The sequence below is a fragment of the Monodelphis domestica genome, chromosome 5, assembly GCF_027887165.1.
Source record: "Monodelphis domestica isolate mMonDom1 chromosome 5, mMonDom1.pri, whole genome shotgun sequence".
Lineage (NCBI taxonomy): Eukaryota > Metazoa > Chordata > Mammalia > Didelphimorphia > Didelphidae > Monodelphis > Monodelphis domestica.
Window position 1 is genome coordinate 216,942,535 of NC_077231.1, and position 17,330 is coordinate 216,959,864.

Consider the following 17,330-nt stretch of genomic DNA (forward strand, 5'->3'; position numbering starts at 1 on the left):
TCTAAGGCAGAAGGTAAGAGTTAAAAAAAAAAGAAAGAAAAGAAAAGCAAGGGGTGGGACACTCCATTGCGGGGATGAGGTAGAGTACCAAGACTGATGAGATCTTTTGGGATGATGAGGTTTTCCTAATAAAGAGCTTCCTGGGGCATGAGTGTAGAATTCAGAGAAATTCCAAAGTAGTGGAAGCAGGTGAGAAATGAGATGTTCTGAGTTCATCTTCCTCCATTAAATGAAGGTTTTGGAGTTCATGCTTCCAACCTTCAATTGGAGGGATAGAACTGGAGTACTGAGGTCCAGTGGCAAAGCTGATGGGACTTACAGGATGATAACCTTTTCACAATGAATTTTAAATCTGTTTTTCATTCCTATATGAATATCAGTTAACTGTGTGACTTTGAGCAAGTCACTCAAAGAGCCCATCAGCTTCAACTTCCTCATCTAAATAAAATGAGGGAGTTGGATTCAATGGTTTTTAAAGTTCTTTCCAGCCGTTTCAAAATTTATGATCCGATTACCTCACATTTTATTTTAGTACTCTAAGATTTAGAAAGCATTTTCCTTTTAATAGTCCTATGGCTAAGGTGATAATAGTTTTAAATTTCACATTTCATAGTTGAAGAACCTGAGTTTTAGAGATATTAAAATAGCTGATAACATGTCAGATTTGGAATTGGAACCCAGGACTCTTGATTCTGCTACTCAGGGCTGACTAAAAGACTTTTAAATTTACAAAAATATATAAATGCTGAGGACTACAGTGAAAAAGTCAAATTATCAATAGAACTCATCTACTGAAAAATGTCAAAGAATCTAGTGGTAGTGAATTGAATGGTGTGAAAGGTCTTTGATTTATGCAATTCACTGATTCATTCATTTATTCATTCATTCATTTATTTGTTTATTTATTTATTCATTCATTCATTCATTTATTTGTTCATTCATTCATTCATTTATTTATTCATTCATTTATTCATTTATTTATTTATTGGCATTTGTCTTACTAGATGGCTCATTTGTTAACACTACTTCAAGTCCTCAGACAACAATAGCCTCTTCAATTGTGAATTCTACTACCACCTCCCAAACTACCACAATTGCAGCAGAATGCCCTGCAGCAAACCAATCAGAAAGGATCAACTGCATCCCAGATCAAACACCAACACAGGTCTGTTTTAATGCTTAATTTTATCCTTTAAACTGTTTAGACTATTTATCCCTTAGACTTATTCATCACAAATAAGATGATAGGGATGGAAGGAACCTTAGTGGTCATCTAATCCAACTTCCTTCCTTCCTTCCTTCCTTCCTTCCTTCCTTCCTTCCTTCCTTCCTTCCTTCCTTCCTTCCTTCCTTCCTTCCTTCCTTCCTTCCTCCCTCCCTCCCTTCCATCCTTCCATCCTTCTATATTAGAATCAATACTGTGTATTGGTCTCAAGATAGAAGAATGATAAAGACTAGGTAATGGGGGTTAAGTGACTTGCCCAGGGTGACACAGTTAGGAAAAGTTTGAGGTCAGATCTGAAACTCCCATCTCTAGGTCTGGCTCTCGATCTACTGAACCACCTAGTTGTCCCCCAATACTCTTATTGATTAGGAGTAAGTGACCTCCTTAAGTTTACACAGATTTCTATTAAAACTCTCATTATAGGTCTTGTGAGTTCATCTTTTGAGTTAGATGAGAGGGAAAGAATATGTGTTGATGCATTAGTCCAACTAATAGCTAAAGTCAGGTAGAGTTTGAGTGAGTGAAACATGCATTCTGTAGTAACATGATCACAAGGCTTTTTCTGAATAAAACTTCTATCTATGTGAGGAGATTCATTTCCAAATTCTGCCATAAATTATTCTCTGAATGCAGATGACTCCTAATTTTATAAGCCAGTGCTTGTTTCTTTTCTAAACCTTCATTGGCTGCTACCTGGCATTCTTTCCCTGCACATCCCACAGGTGTAACTCAACTCTTCCAAAATGGTGCTCATTCTCTCTCTAGCTCAACTCTTCTTCTTAAATTTCTGTCAAAGACACCATGTTCCTTATGGTAACCCAGGTTTACAACCTTGGAGGCCTCCTCAGTTCTTCTTCTTCCTCCTTTTCCCTCCTTCTTCCTTCCTATTTACCATGACCAAATAATTGCTAAACTGATTGATCCTATCTTAAAACATTTTGACCCCTTCTCTTTCACATCAGCATTACTGTACTTGTAGTCCTTGTTATATGTTGTCTAGATGATCATAATAGCATTTATGTTTCTCCATCTATCTGTCTTTATCTATCTGTCTCTTTTTCTGTCTGTCCTCTGTGTCTCTGTGTCTCTCTGTCTGTCTCTGTTTCTCTGTCTCTGTCTTTCTAGCACTCTGTCTCAGTCTCTGTTTCTCTGTAATAAATTTTACCTTCTTTCTGCCTTAGTATCAATTCTAAGGCAGAAGAGAGGTAAGGGCTAGGCAATGAAAACCAAGTGACTTGCCCAGGGTCACAAAGCTAGAGGTGTCTGAGGTCAGATTAAAATCCAGGATCTTCTCATTTCTAGACCTGGAACTCTATCCACTGTGCTACCTAGGTTCCCCTCATAATAACTTCTTAATTGGTACCCTTTCTTTTAGCCCCTCTCCATTTTCCAGGTAGCCACCAAGTTGATATTCCTAAAAATAATAGATTTAATTATATTATTCACCTATTCAAGAAGTAGCTTCAGTGACTCCCAAATATCTTTAAGATAAAATATAGATTCTTCTCTTAGGCAGTTAGTTGATACAGTGAATAGAGGGCCAGGCCTGGAATGGAATTAGGAAGAACTAAGTACAAATCTGACTTCAGGCACTTACTGACTGTGCAATCCCAGGCAAATCACTTATCCTCTTTTCCTCAGTTTCATTAACTGTAAAATGGGGATAATAAAAGCAACTACTTCAAAGGCTATCATGAGGATTGAATGAGATAATATTTGTAAAACTCTTAGCATAATACCTGGCACATAGAAGGCACTTAATAAATTCTTGGAAAAGAGACCAATTAGGTGTCTACTGTGATCATCCAGATATGATCTGTTAAGAGCCTTAAGTAAGATGGTAGCAATGTGAATAGAGAGGAGATGGCTATGAGACATGATATGGAATTAGAAATAAGATTTGTTTGGCTATGTGGGGTGATTGAGTGAAGAATGTGGGATAACACCAAGGTCATAAATCTGTATGGCTAGAATAATAATAATATCCTTGATAGAAATAGGGAAATTTGGAAGAAGAGGGAAGAAAAGGGAAGACATTTTTATATAGTATCTACTGTGTGCTAGGCTATGTGTTAATGTTTTATAGATGTTAACTTATTTGACCCTCACAAAATCCCTTTGAGATTGGTGCTGTTATTATCTCCATTTTACAGGTAAGGAAACTGAGTCAGATGTTAAATGACTTTTCCAGGGTCATACAACTAGTAAATATTTGAGGTTGAATTTGAACTGTGGTTTTCCTGACTACAGGTCCAGCATTCTGTTCATTGAACTTCCTAAATGAGTTTGAGAATGACAATAAATTCAATTTTGAACCAATTGAGCTTGAGATACCAATAGAACACCCATTCAAGTTGAAATGTCTACCAGAAATTGGTTTTAAGGGCCTGGAGCTTGAGAGATAGACTAAAGTTGGATAGAGATATCTAGAAATCAATCATCTGCATAGAAATGATAACTAAATTCATGGGAGCTTGTATGATCATCAATTGAGTAAGTGTAGATGAGAAAAAAAGTCATGGGTTGGGTATTAGAGTATCCCCACATTTAGGGGATGTGACATAGATGATAAACTAGCGAAGTGGACTGAGGAGTCATCAGATAGAAGAGAACCGAAAGCGAGAAATTTGCTACAAAAACCCAAAGAGGAAAGAACATTTAGGAGCGGTCATCAAGAATGCTGAAGATTATAGAAATTTTAAGAAGGATGAGTTGAGGATCAAGAAAAGACCATTAGATTTGATTTGACAAGTAAAAGATCATTGGTGATTGGAACAACAGTTACATAGAGTCAGTAATAATGTTTATTATAGTAGTATGGTTATTGTTGTTTGTAGTAGCAGTAGTATTCTTTTCATTATTATTAGTAGTAGTAATAGCAGTAGCAGTAAAGTCTTATAGGCAGAAAGGGATGCATATATATATATATATATATATATATATATATATATGGGACATAGCATTGTACACATTGTTAAATACAATTACCAAAGCAGAATTTATTGTTTAATTTTAATTCTTTGTTACAGAGGAGGGTTTAATGAGTCAGGAGCAAGGTGGAGGGTTTTTTCCCCATAAAAATTACTGCTGTAAAGACAAAATACACCAATTAAGTGAATTTTAAAAGAACTTGTCTCTCCTGTCACAGCTTTCTCTTTGGAAGTCCAAGACCCCTCTCCAAACCAGTTTTATCATTAGAAATCACTGAGCTTCAGACATCAACCTAGTTCCTTCAATAACACTTCCTTCTCCTCCTTTTCTTGTTTTATTGCTACCACGTGGAAATAAAAATGTTTTGTTAATATTTTATCAGTTTTTATTATTCTTTGAACTTTGCTTTATTTATCATGCTTTGCTACAAATTAATTGGAACATTGCTTTGGCATTCTTTCCAAAGCTGATTTCCTTGATCAGAACATGAAGCTCTGGATGCGTATCTATCACAACTTTTGCCATGAACATCACCATTAGGGGACTTCAATTATGATTAGAGAATATGAGAAAAAGTCAGGATTCCAGTCACATACAAGGACAGAGGGACAGATTCTTTCTGGAATTTGGAAGAGGAAGCTGTGAATTGCAGTGATGGGTTTAGAATAGGTGGCTAGGTCACCCGAAAGTAAAAACTGTATTTCTCCGAATGGATTTATATTTCCTTTTTTTTTTAAATGCTAATTCCTATTTCTCCTAATCCTAGAGCTAATGAAAGGTAGGTAAGAGCTGAATTACGTGTTGCTCCCTAGAGGAAAGTGGGATTCCATAAATGAGAATGACTGAAGGTAAAATCTAGCTTATAGGAAGGGTACTTCCAATGTACAAAATCACGAGCCCAAGTGTTATAAGGAACCATAAAAGATATCTAACTCAGTTTCCCATTTCAAATATGAATTCCTTCTACACTTATAGAGGGGTTTAGATTTAGATCTGGAAAGGTCCTTAGAGATCATCTGATCCAGCTCCCTCATTTTATACTTGACAATTGGTCAGTCTCTCTTTGATGAATTTTGTGATGGGGAGCTCACTACTTTATAAGATATTCTTTTTGATTTTTGTATAGCTTGGATCTAATATAAGAATCATTTATTTTACTGTTTACCTTTTTTTTTTGTATTTCAAGTAGCTAGTACAATGCTTTAACAGAGTAATTTGCTTAATAAATGTTGTTAAGACAACATTGTAGAAGGTGCTGATGGAGATGCAAATTTAGATTAGACAATATGATATCTTAATGGAGTTCATTCTTTTTATTATTTAAAGAAAATTTTTAAACCCTTACCTTCTGTCTTGGAAGAAACACTGGGTATTAGTTCCAAGGCAGAAGAGAGATAAGGGCTAGGCAATGGGGGTTAAGTGACTTGCCCAGGGTCACATAGCTAGGAAGTGTCTGAGGCCAGATTTGAACCCAGGACCTCTCATCTCTAGGCCTGGCTCTCAGTCCACTGAGCTACCCAGCTTCCCCCTTCATTCCTTTATATTTAAAAGAAAAATAACAAAAAAACCCCACTTATTTTCTGTCTTAGAATTGCTATTAAGTATCAGTTCCAAGACAGAAAAGTGTTAAGGGCTTGGCAATTGGGGCTAAGTAACTTATAATATAATTATTTTTATTTATTATATGTATTACATAATATAACATAATATGATAACATTATTATATATAATATACATTAAAATTATAAATAATATAAAATTTATAGATCTATTTATAAATATACACACATATGTATTTATATACATTGTTTCTAAATAGACTGCCTCTCTTCCTTTCTGAACCTTTAAAGGTATATTGAACTAATAGAGCAATTCTTAAATACATCTCTAAGCACAGTTCTGGGTTGCTCCCATACAGCATCTGTCACAGCATGTGGTCAGAGAAATCCATTTATTTTAATGTCAGCCTGAGTCAAATGTTGTTAGCAATGTAATTCTCTTTTCTAGAAAAAAAAAAAACAAATCAGAAAATCATGTGAGGCAAAGGGAAATATAAGATGATGGACTAGCTGCCATTTTGTATTATTTGTTTCATTACTCCCCTAAATTGGTGACCATATTTCTCAAGATCCTCATAATTGTAATTCATCCAAGGGTCTACATATGAAAGGCACCTAGGCTAGGAGATGAGTAATATTAGTGGGTTACTGCTAACACCGTTAGTCTGACAAAATTCTTTTGTTTGCTAGACTACGTGTTCCCAGCGTGGCTGCTGCTGGAGCCCCCAAGGACCAGAAAATATACCCTTGTGCTACTTCCCCAAGAAGTATGGCTATCAGATAAGAAATAGTACATACTCCAGGACAGGTAAGTAAACCAGTTCCCAGCATAGGAGGGATTCATATCCATAACAATTCTGGGAATGGGTTCAAAAACCACCAAGAAGACAGAACATCAAACAAATGCAAATGGTGTGTCTCCCCTCCATTGTCATATTTACCATGGAAAGTAGATGGAAATTCTTATGAATGAAAATAAGGGTCAGGATGCAGAAGGGCAATACTATTGGAGGAATGATTTAAAGATAAAACCAAGTTATGTCAGATGTGCTTTTGTGAACTCTGAATCATCATACAAATGCAAGGTCTAATCTTTATTATTAATAATGGAAAAATTAAGCACAACCACCTCTATCCTCAAAGCAGGGCAAAGTGGAAGATACAGAAGAAGGAAGACAAATGGACTATGACTCCTGGAAGTTCCTAGTATAATTACCATTCTCAGGGAGTTCCTAATCTTGAAATTAACTTGTAATCTAGATGAGGCAATAAGACCACCACACATGAAAGACTTTGGATCCTAGATATAGAAGGGACATTAGAAGGTAATCTACCTATTCTCCCCATTATTTACATTTGAGAAAACTGAGGTCCAGAGATTTACTACATAGGTAGTAAATGAGAGAGTCAGAATTTGACCTTGAGTCATCCATTTCTAAGTCCAGTTCATTTTCCACCATAGAAAACTCCCTTCCTTAAACTAACCTGCAACAAGATGTACAATGAGATGAATATGAGGAAGATAGAAAGAAAATACATAAATACTGAGGAAATGTGTATGAAATGAAGTAAGAGAGAGGTGAATTGACTTCAGGGGCAGCTAGGTGGCTCAATGGATAGAGTGCTGGACCTGGAGTCAGGAAGACCTGCATTCAAATCTGGCCTCAGACACTTACTAGCTATGTGATCCAGGGTAAAGCCACTTAAGTCTAATGGCCTCAGTTTCCTCATTTTTAAAATGATCTGGGGAAGGAATTGGTAAACTAATCCACTATCTTTGCCAAGAAAACCCCAAATTGGGTTACGCAGAGTTGGACAAGATTGAAATGACTCAACAACAAGATTACTTCATGGCTGGTGTAATGTACCTTCTGTAGATGACTTTTCCCAATATCTTTTCTCTGAGAGAACCATCTATTTACTCTACAACTCTCTCCCCCTCTCTAAATATATATAATATAGCTATTTACCATTGGATTCTCTTTTCCCCACTGCCTTTTGAACATGAGATCCTTGGGGGCAGGAATGGTGTTTTTGCCTTTCTTTTTATTCCCAGTACATAATATAGTACCTGGCATGTGAAAAGCATATGTTGACTGACTGAGCTTGTGTAACATAGACTGAAAAATAGATGAACAAATACTATGAATGTAATGGAGTTAGACTTTGCTGTGGGGAATGATGAATGCAAGAACTTTAGGAAAATGTGAAAACTTGCATAAAGTACAAGTGAAAATATTCAGTGATATATTCAGAACCAGAGCAGTAATTTTTGTTCAGTCATTTCAGTCATTTCACTCACATCTGATTCTTCATAACCCCATTTTGAGGTTTTCTTGGCAAAGATACTAAAATGGTTTGCCATTTCCTTCTCCAGTTAATTTTACAGATGAGGAACCAAGGCCAACAGGGTTAAGCTAGTAGTGTCTGAGACTGGATTTGAACTCAAGAAGATGAGTCTTCTTTTTCCAAGTCCAGTGTTTTACCCATTGGGCAACTTAGCTGCCCTTGCTTATAACAGTATGCCTTTAATTTTTTGTTGAACTGAATTGAATTGAATAAGGATAGAACTTTCTGGAAGAAGCCTTTAATCATGTTTTTAGGTAGAACAACATGGACTGGGTAGAGAAGATTCACCATCATTTTTTCCTCCAAGTTCTGACTCCATCGTAATATGCATATACGACAATATTTATCTATCTCTTTCCAACTTCTTTTGAAAAGCAGAAAAATTTTCCTTTTTTTTTTTTGAGTTGTTTCCCTTCACATTTTGGGTATTCATGGGCAATTTTAATAAAATCTGCTATTACTGCAGGGCATGTCATTTTTTTTTTCCTGTTTTCTCCCCTATCAGGGTTCACTGCTCATTTGAACAGATTGCCTACCCCATCGATGTTTGGAAATGATATTGCCAATGTCATCCTTACAGCAGAATACCAGACAGCCAACCGTTTCCACTTCAAGGTATTAGACTTTTTGTTTGTTTACTTGAAAGTGCAAATGTTCCTGAGAAACTTAGGGATTTATAGTAGTAGTAAGAGCAAGAGGATCTTGGAGCTGGATGACATCTTAGAAATTATCTAATCCACGTCCTCAATTTAGAAATGAGAGAACTGAGGGCCAGAGAGATTAAAAGACTTGTCCTAGGTCACACAACTGTTGAAGTGGGACCATGGTTCATCTTGACTCACAATCTATGTTGACATCATTCCATAAAATACAAACAAGATAATGGAAATGTTTTCTTTATTAACAATGTCAGCAACTCCATAATCGGGAGACACCCATATCTCCTCATATTTCACGAGTGAGATGTAATTGATTAATTATGTGTCCTTTGTGCCAAGTATTATAGGAAGAAACAATGGGAATCTGAGAGTTTTAAAAATGGAAGTTGGAACCTTTCACATATGGTGTGGGTCTGGACCTATGATTTCTTTGGAATAGGGAACTCCCAGTGATGAAAACCTCTCTACCAACGTAGTTGAACAATTTAATTTTTTTAATCCTTACCTTCTTAGTAACAATTCTAAGATAGAAGAGTGGCCAAGGCTAGGCAATTGGGGTTAAGTGTCATGTCTAGGGACACACAGCTAGGAAGAGTTTGAGGTTAGATTTGAATCCAGGTCCTCCCAACTTCAAGTCTGGTACTCTATCCACTGTGCTACCTAGCTGCACCAGCTTAATAATTCTTATGTGAGTGATTTCCCAAGAGAGTTGCTTAGAGGTACTGTTCTAATTCAGGACTTGAATCTGGGTCTTCCTTACTGAACTTAGCTCTCTAGTTGCTGCCTTTTGCCACTTTTTACACTAGGGATTTAATAGATATGTGTTGGATTCATTGAATTGAATTAAAAAGCTGTCTGTGTAGAATAATGGCATTGATTCATAAGTGGGGAATGATTTTCATTTTCATGAGTGACATTTACTTTAAACAAACAAGCAAAAAATGGTTATAGAATTTTAGAGACTACCTAGTTCAATTTGTGCCTGAAAAGGATTATCATCTAACATATCTTCCTTTGATGACTGCTGATGAGGTGAAACCTACACCCTCTTAAGCCAGCTCATCCCATTTTTTGTAGTTCTAAATATAAAGATATTTGAACTTGAAATAGGCTTAAATTTGCCTTTTGGTATAAAAACGACCCTCCTTTCTGAGAATTGTTGGATTTTCTGGTTGCATTTTGTATTGGTTTTCTTGTTCATCCCTTTGAACAGATCAGTGACCCCAGTGAAGCCAGATATGAGGTACCTCATGAACACGTCCAACTGTTTCCTGGAAATGCAACTTCTAATTTGAACTATCATGTGGATTGTGTTGAGGAGCCATTTAGCATCAAAGTTACCCGGAAAAGCAACAATCGTGTTTTGTAAGTTTTGTAAGCCTATGTGAAGACTAGAACATGGGAAGGGAGTCTAAAAATTTGATAATGAATTAATTTTTAGCTTAGGAATATACAGTGTAGCATCACTGGTCAGTGTCCCCAAATACAATACCTCTTAGCTTTTGTCCCTACTTTCTTTCCCTTTCCTTTCTCAAATACTATTTCTCATTTCTCATACCAATTAGGGTATGAACCTTTATTTTAATCAGAGAAGAGTTAGAGGGGGCAGCTAGGTCATTTAGTAGATTTAGAGACAGCCTAGTGATGGGAGGTTCTGGGTTTAAATCTGGCCTCAGATACTTCCTAGATATGTGACCCTGGGAAAGTCACTTAACTCTTATTGCCTAGATTGATTCTAAGATGGAAATCATGAGTTTTTTTTTTTTTAAAGAAGAGAGTTAGAGATGGAGATATTTTTGGATTGAGAAGACAGTGTCTGATAGGTTATTCATCGTCATTTAAGAATATGATTTTATAATTGTGAGATGAGTATATTACTATGTCTCAGAGATGACTTGGTAATTGGAAAAGAAGATGGATCATTCTCAGAAGAGGGAGTTGGACTAATATAACGTATCTTCCTTATACTAATTTACATGTCACTGAGTGTCTCTATTTTGCAAAACACTAATACAGAAAAAGGAAGAGACATAGTCCCTGCAGTGAGGAAGTTCCCACTTTAATGGAGAAGACATAATTTGTATTTTCAGAAGGCTCTGGGTATAAAGGAAAGAAAATAGGTTCCATTCTTTCAGAGCAAGAGAAGACTTCTTGATTAGCTGGGATTTGAAAGAAGGGGAGCAGATGAATTTATGGAGGGAAGAAAAAGTAGGTCATTTTAGGTAAAGAAAAAAAAGGAAACGGCATGGAGGTAGAAATGGGAAAAGAGAAGTAAGTGAGGAGATTGGCTTTTTAAGAGTAAAGGAGCTCAAGCAGTGAAAGATTTCAATATGTCCCTTTTAGACCTAGAGAAAAATATATAAAGACAATGCCACATTCAGAGGAAAAACTGTGGGAGTAAAAACACCAAAGAAAAACAACTGCTTAATGGCATGGTCAAAGGGGTTATGATTGGGGATATACTCTAAGTGAACATCCTAGTGCAAATACCAACAACATGGAAATGGGTTCTGATCAAGGACACATGCAATACCCAGTGGAATTGTGTGTCGGCTATGGGAGGGGAGGGAGGAGGAGAGGGAGGAATAGAAAATGATTTTTGTAACCAAGGAATAATGTTTGAAATTGACCAAATTAAAAAAACATGAGTAAACAAAAAAAATAAAGACAATTAAGGATCTGAAAAGAATACTAGAAGAATTAGATATGAAAGACCTATGGAGATAATTGAATGGAACTATGGTGAGTATACATATTTTCATGCTGGTATGGCAATTTTATGAAAATTGTCCTTGCAGAAAGACCAACATATTAAGCAATTCTTTCTTGAACCAAAGCAATAACATGATAATTAATAAGGGAAAATTAAAAAAAAAGATTTATACTTAAATAGAAACCAAAAATATGATCCCAAAGAATATACCATTTGCTAAAATGAGATCAAAATGGATACAAGACATAGGCATAAAGGGAGATATCATAAGCAAATTAGAATAAAAGGAAATATGTTATTTATCAGATTTATGGATAGGAGAAGAATTTATAAATAAACAAAATTTAGAAAGCATTATAAGGTATAAAATGGATAATTATGAATACATTACATTAAAAAATTATTGTTCAAATAAAAGTAGTGTAGCCAAGATTAGAAGAGAGGCAGTAAGCAGGGAAAAAAATTTTATAGACTGTTTTCTTGGATAGAAGTCTAACATCTAAAGTATAGAGAATTTTGTCAAATTCAAAACAACATAAGCCATTCCCCAGCTCATAAATGGTCAAAAGATTCTAACAGAATTTTTGGATGAAGAAATCAAATCTACATATAACTATATGAAAAATACTCTAAATTATTATTGATTAGAGAAATACTAATCAAAACAACTCTGAGATATCTCACATCTATCAAATTAGCTAAAATGATAAAAGGGCAAAATGACAAATTTCCAAAATATTTATAGCTGCTCTATTTGTGGTGGCAAAGAACTGGAAATTAAAGGAATGGGCATGAATTGGGATATGGCTAAACAGCCTGTAGCATATGATTGTGATGGAATATCACTGCTCTGTTAGAAATGATAAATGCGCTAATCAAAAGACACAGAAAAACCTACATAAAGTTATGAAGAATGAAACAAGCCAGAACCAAGAGAACATTATATATGGCAACAAATATGGTTTGAAGACTGACTTGTATGTGTATACCTCCAGAGAAAGAACAGCTAAGTAGAAATAAGCAAGACATAGTTTTATGTATATTTATCTTTTTGTCAAATGATGCCTTCTCTAATGTAGAAAGAGGAAGGAGGCAGGGAGGAAGTTATCTAGGTATTTTAATGTAACAAGTAAACAAATAGATTTAAATAAAAAATGGATGGATAAGAGAATAACAAGAATTGCAATTGAGGTGAGCACTAGAGAATGAGAAAGAGAAATTGGTGGGGTATAATAGATGGTAAGATTAGGAGATTTATGGTAATAGGACAGAGGTATCAGGAAGCCAGCTAAAGGAAAGGCTGAATCTTACACTCCTTATCACTTCTTGTCCGTTTCTCAACTGATCTAAAAGTTCTTCTCAGGAATGGTAAGCTTGAAGGGTTTCATCAATAACTAATCCCTCAATTTAGATCTTTTAATTAGGAGGGTTTTATTCTTTAAGGTAGAGGAAGCAAAGAGGGAGAGGGGAAGAGGAAAATAGGTTTCCCTAACTTCTTATGATTTCCTGTTGATTGAAGATTTTCACAATGTGTTCAATTCAGGAAATAAGGTTATTTTCTCCATGGGGAGATATTGATAGCAAAAGCTGACAGATTCTTCAGAGCTAAGCTCCAAATCTTCTTAGTACTCAGTCAGATAAATAGTCATTGGCCAAGAGATGAATTGGTTTTCCCGCTTCCTTCCAACAGTCAGAGGAAAGAAGTGAGTTCAAGCTGCTGTGCTTCCCAATTGTCCTCTTTTCAAGATTCTATTGGAATCTTGTCTCCATCTGTTTGATTGGCAGTTCACCAAATTCCAAATCTCTTGCTTTTTCTTGCAGAGCCATCTTGTGTTACAATCTTTTCCTTATAGGGGAGAACTTGAAGGCTGGGGTAGGAAATGAGAATTTGAAATGGAACTGTGTCTTCTTAAACAGGGGTGACAATCTGAATGCACTTGTTTGGAATGAGCAGGGGACTGGTTAGCAATTTCAGGATGCTAACAGGCTATTTGTTTAGTCTGATAATGATTGAATAGGACTGAAGGATCATGGGCAGAGAGAGGAAAAAATTTTCCATATCTTGAAAATTAATTGCCTATGGAATAAATGAGTTAGTTGGCAAAGAGTTATAACACAAGAGGGACTCTATAGTCTCTGAGATGTAAGTAAAAGTTTTCCCAAATAGAAGTGACCTTTGCCTTTTATTTTTCTATATCTTTCTCAAATCTATCAGGCAGTTAATTTCTGTTTGTAATTTGGTCCAATTTAATCTCTCTCTTCATCTTTCTCTCTTTCCCTCTCTCATTTCCACCCATGTTCAGATTTGACACTGGTATTGGACCCCTCCAGTTTGCTCAGCAATACTTGCAGCTCTCTATCCAGTTACCAAGTGCTAATGTGTATGGCTTAGGGGAGCATGTACACCAGCAATATCGTCATGACATGGACTGGAAGACTTGGCCCATCTTCTCTCGGGATACTACTCCTAATGAAGTAAGACTTCAAAATGACTTCCTCTCTATCCAGTCCTTGCAGAATCATAAAATCTCAGAACTGAAAGGGACTACAGAATTCCATCTTGTCTTTCTTGTAATTGAATTAGATTGCTTTCTACAATATCTCTGACACTTTCCACCTCCAAATTAACCTTTAGCTTTATCTTGCCTTTCCTTTGCCTTTATCAGTTATGGGGAAAATAGGATGAACAAATTTAGAATGTGGATTAATCCAAATATAGCAGTTATATATATTATATAATCTATGTTATAAAATTATCATTCACCTAATCTTTCAGTTAAAAAGGCAACTAATCTAAGCACTGGCTGCAAGATATATATTTTTTTCTGATTGATAGGGATGAACAGTGAAAAATATAGCAGAATTTATTCAGACTAGTCCCTGGAATGTCTGGATGAAGAAAAATAAGAATGAACTTATATATAACGCTTAAGATTTACAAAGCACTTTACAAATCGTGTTTTATTGTATCTTCATAACGACCATGGGAGAGAGCTAATATTATTATCCTCATTTTGTAGATGAGAAAAGTAGTTAAGTGACTTATCTAGGGTCAAATAACTAGTAAGTATATAAGACTAGATCTGAACCCAGGACTTCCTGACTCCAAGACTAAAACCCTATTCATTGTACTATAAGGATAATTTTAGGGTTGTGACCTAACTAAATTAATTTTTGGTTGCCAGGGGTATCCCAAATAAAATACCCAAGTCAGCCGGAAATTTATGGTGATTTAATTAATATAGAGGAAAGAAATTAAGGAGAAGGGAGAGGGAAAATTGTAGGATTTCTCCCACCTGGCTGTGCCAGGGGGAAGATTAGAGGCTTCTCTGAGAGGATAGTGTTTGGAAGGTAAAGGAGAAGGAATCAGTTTAAACTCTAAGAGAGCTCAGCTGAGATGCCTGAACCTGAACTAGCTACTCAGCTTCTCCCAGTATATTATCAAGGGGAAACTCACTGCCAAGCTGGACAATAGCTGCCACCATGCCAAGATGTTGGAACACTTAGCATGCTGCCAGCCAGAGTCACTTATCTGGGGAAAGAGCCCCAAGAGAGGAAGTGATGCGAAATATATAGGCGGTTTTACATCACTTTCCTGCATCTCACCTGTACCAATGATATCTTAAGCTTGACTTAGGACAGCCCAGGGGTCTATCAGCTGTTTCTGATTTGTCATTTGCTAGCACATGTCTGTTGAAGGCCATCCTCCTAAATACTTAATCCTTAAGTATGGGTGTAGACATTCCTGATTTTGTTATACTAAGTAGGGTGGAGTAATATAAAGTTCACAAGACATTCCTGATTTTGTTAGACTAAGTAGGGTGGAGAAATCTAAAGTTCACAGTACCCTCTAGCTGCCTCACGAAAATTAATTTTTTAAGCTAGAAGGGGATTCAGTTTTTTTTCAGGGGTTCTTTTAAGGAAAACAACTTGTCATGAGAACATGCAGGAAAAAAATAGTGTTTTAAGAGTCTATATAATGGCATAATGTTTGAGCTGTGTCACTTGTAATCTTTGGTTCTAAGAAGCTTTAGAGTAAGAGTTGAAATTATGAACATTTAAACTGATAGAATTAGTGCCCTTCTTGTTATTTTCATGTGCTAGAAATCTTCTTAGGCAGAAGTTGCATGTACACTGGGCTAACCAATGTCAACAATTTTTGTGGTGTTGGAAGTGAAGAATCTCAACTGTTTACCCTTAGTTCAGGTATAATCAGAGCTATTTATCTTAACTCTGTCAGCTTCACAAGCTCCTGAAGCACTTTAAGATAAATCACTGATAGCGCTTTCTAAAATGCAAAGTTCTATGTAAATCAAGGTTAGAAAAAGGCAAAGAATAGTAAATTAATTAAATCTACTTCTTTATTTTCCATGGATTACTGCCTAGGATATTTCCCATAAAGAGACAGAAGCTTGTCCAATGATTGACAATGCATTTCTGTAAACCTTAAAATTTCTCAGACTTATGAATGTTGATAATTTCCCCATTGGGGAATCTTCTACTTAAAAAAATTCCCTAGCAGATAGTGAGAATTATACTTGAATGTGAAAACTCCTTGCCTTGGGAATATCCCTACTCCACCCTACTTAAGACTGCTTTAGGACAGAAAACTCCTTGCTGAACAATGAAAGTGCTTTGACCCATGCTTATGGAAAGGACAGGAAGTTCTTTGAGTCATGCCTGTTTTTAAAATTGATACAATGGGATGCTAGGTATCCATATAGGTGGGGCAACTTGTAAACTACTTAAACCTAAAAGGGTGATAACTTATTCAGAGGTTTTTTCTTAATGAAATTTGTTGACACAGCAGCATTGTTTTCTGACTTACTAAAGAGATTAAAACTACTCAGCTGTGAATTCAAAATGGGCGGTCCTTTAGAAACATCTACAGTGATTGGTAGATGTAAGGACTTAGGGGAGGTGACAGATAAAATTTTTGCCCTTAAAAATAAGAGCTTGGATCTCATTCAGGGATCTCGATTTCTGATTCTCATTCTGGAGGATCTTATTCTGAGAGACTCATTTCCTTGAGGACTGATGCTTGAGGGCTCTTTCCTTGGAGATAGATCTCTTTGAGGAGAAGTGCTCTTGGAGGAAATCTCATTCTGAAGGAGAGCTCCTTGAGGAGCTCCTCTGAGGGGCTCTGTCCCTCTGGGGTAGGAGCTCTGGAGGCTCTTGAGAGAGGCCCTTTGAAACAATCTCTGGCTGGAAGACTCTTTGAGGAAGGACACTGGCCTGGTGTCATTAGTATCCTTGTTTAGTCAGACCTTGTGGTGAGTGTTAAAAAACTGACTGATTTCTCTTTTAAGACTCAGGTCTAGGCCATATTGGCTTGAGGCCCTTCATACTTACTTCCTTTCTTACTCTCTCTCTCTTTCTTTGATTATTCATTGTATTGTTAATTAAAATCTCTATAAAACCCAATTGACTTGGGTATTTGAATAATTGGGAATATTTCCCTGGCAACCACCTTATATTTGATTTTAAAACCCAAGACACTGTAGTGAAACATATTTCTGCTGTCAAATTTACTCACCCTCTCTTATATTTATCACAATTTATATCTTCCACTATTTTAATCACTACAGTTTAAGACCTCAACCATTTTAAATCTCACATTTCCTTCTATCAATGCTAGTTTTGTCTATTTCGCTCTGCTTGTCTCAATTTAAAAGCTGGTGGCACTTAGATCGGCAGTTTATTAGTTAATCTTGTGTTTGGCATCACCAGGGACTAAAGAAGATGCTTAACTGAGGGAATTGGGAGGAAACACCCCTAAGAGCTGAAGGCCACTTCCCACATGCCGTGTATTGTTTGGGATGTTGAAAGAGTACTTCTGTGTGTGTCTGTGGGATATGTGTGTGTTTTAGTGGCAGGACCTAAACCCAGAACTT

The 17,330-nt window shown here is 36.2% G+C and overlaps 1 protein-coding gene across 1 annotated transcript in view; it reads left to right on the forward strand.

Annotated features, from left to right (window-relative positions):
* MGAM (maltase-glucoamylase) overlaps positions 1 to 17,330 on the forward strand; it is a 159,232-nt gene that overhangs the window by 8,921 nt on the left and 132,981 nt on the right. The window contains exons 3-7 of the mRNA XM_056799810.1: positions 1,005 to 1,165; positions 6,406 to 6,523; positions 8,570 to 8,679; positions 9,937 to 10,088; positions 13,740 to 13,911. Of these exons, the coding sequence (XP_056655788.1) occupies positions 1,005 to 1,165; positions 6,406 to 6,523; positions 8,570 to 8,679; positions 9,937 to 10,088; positions 13,740 to 13,911 (713 nt within the window). The remainder of the gene's footprint in view (positions 1 to 1,004; positions 1,166 to 6,405; positions 6,524 to 8,569; positions 8,680 to 9,936; positions 10,089 to 13,739; positions 13,912 to 17,330) is intronic.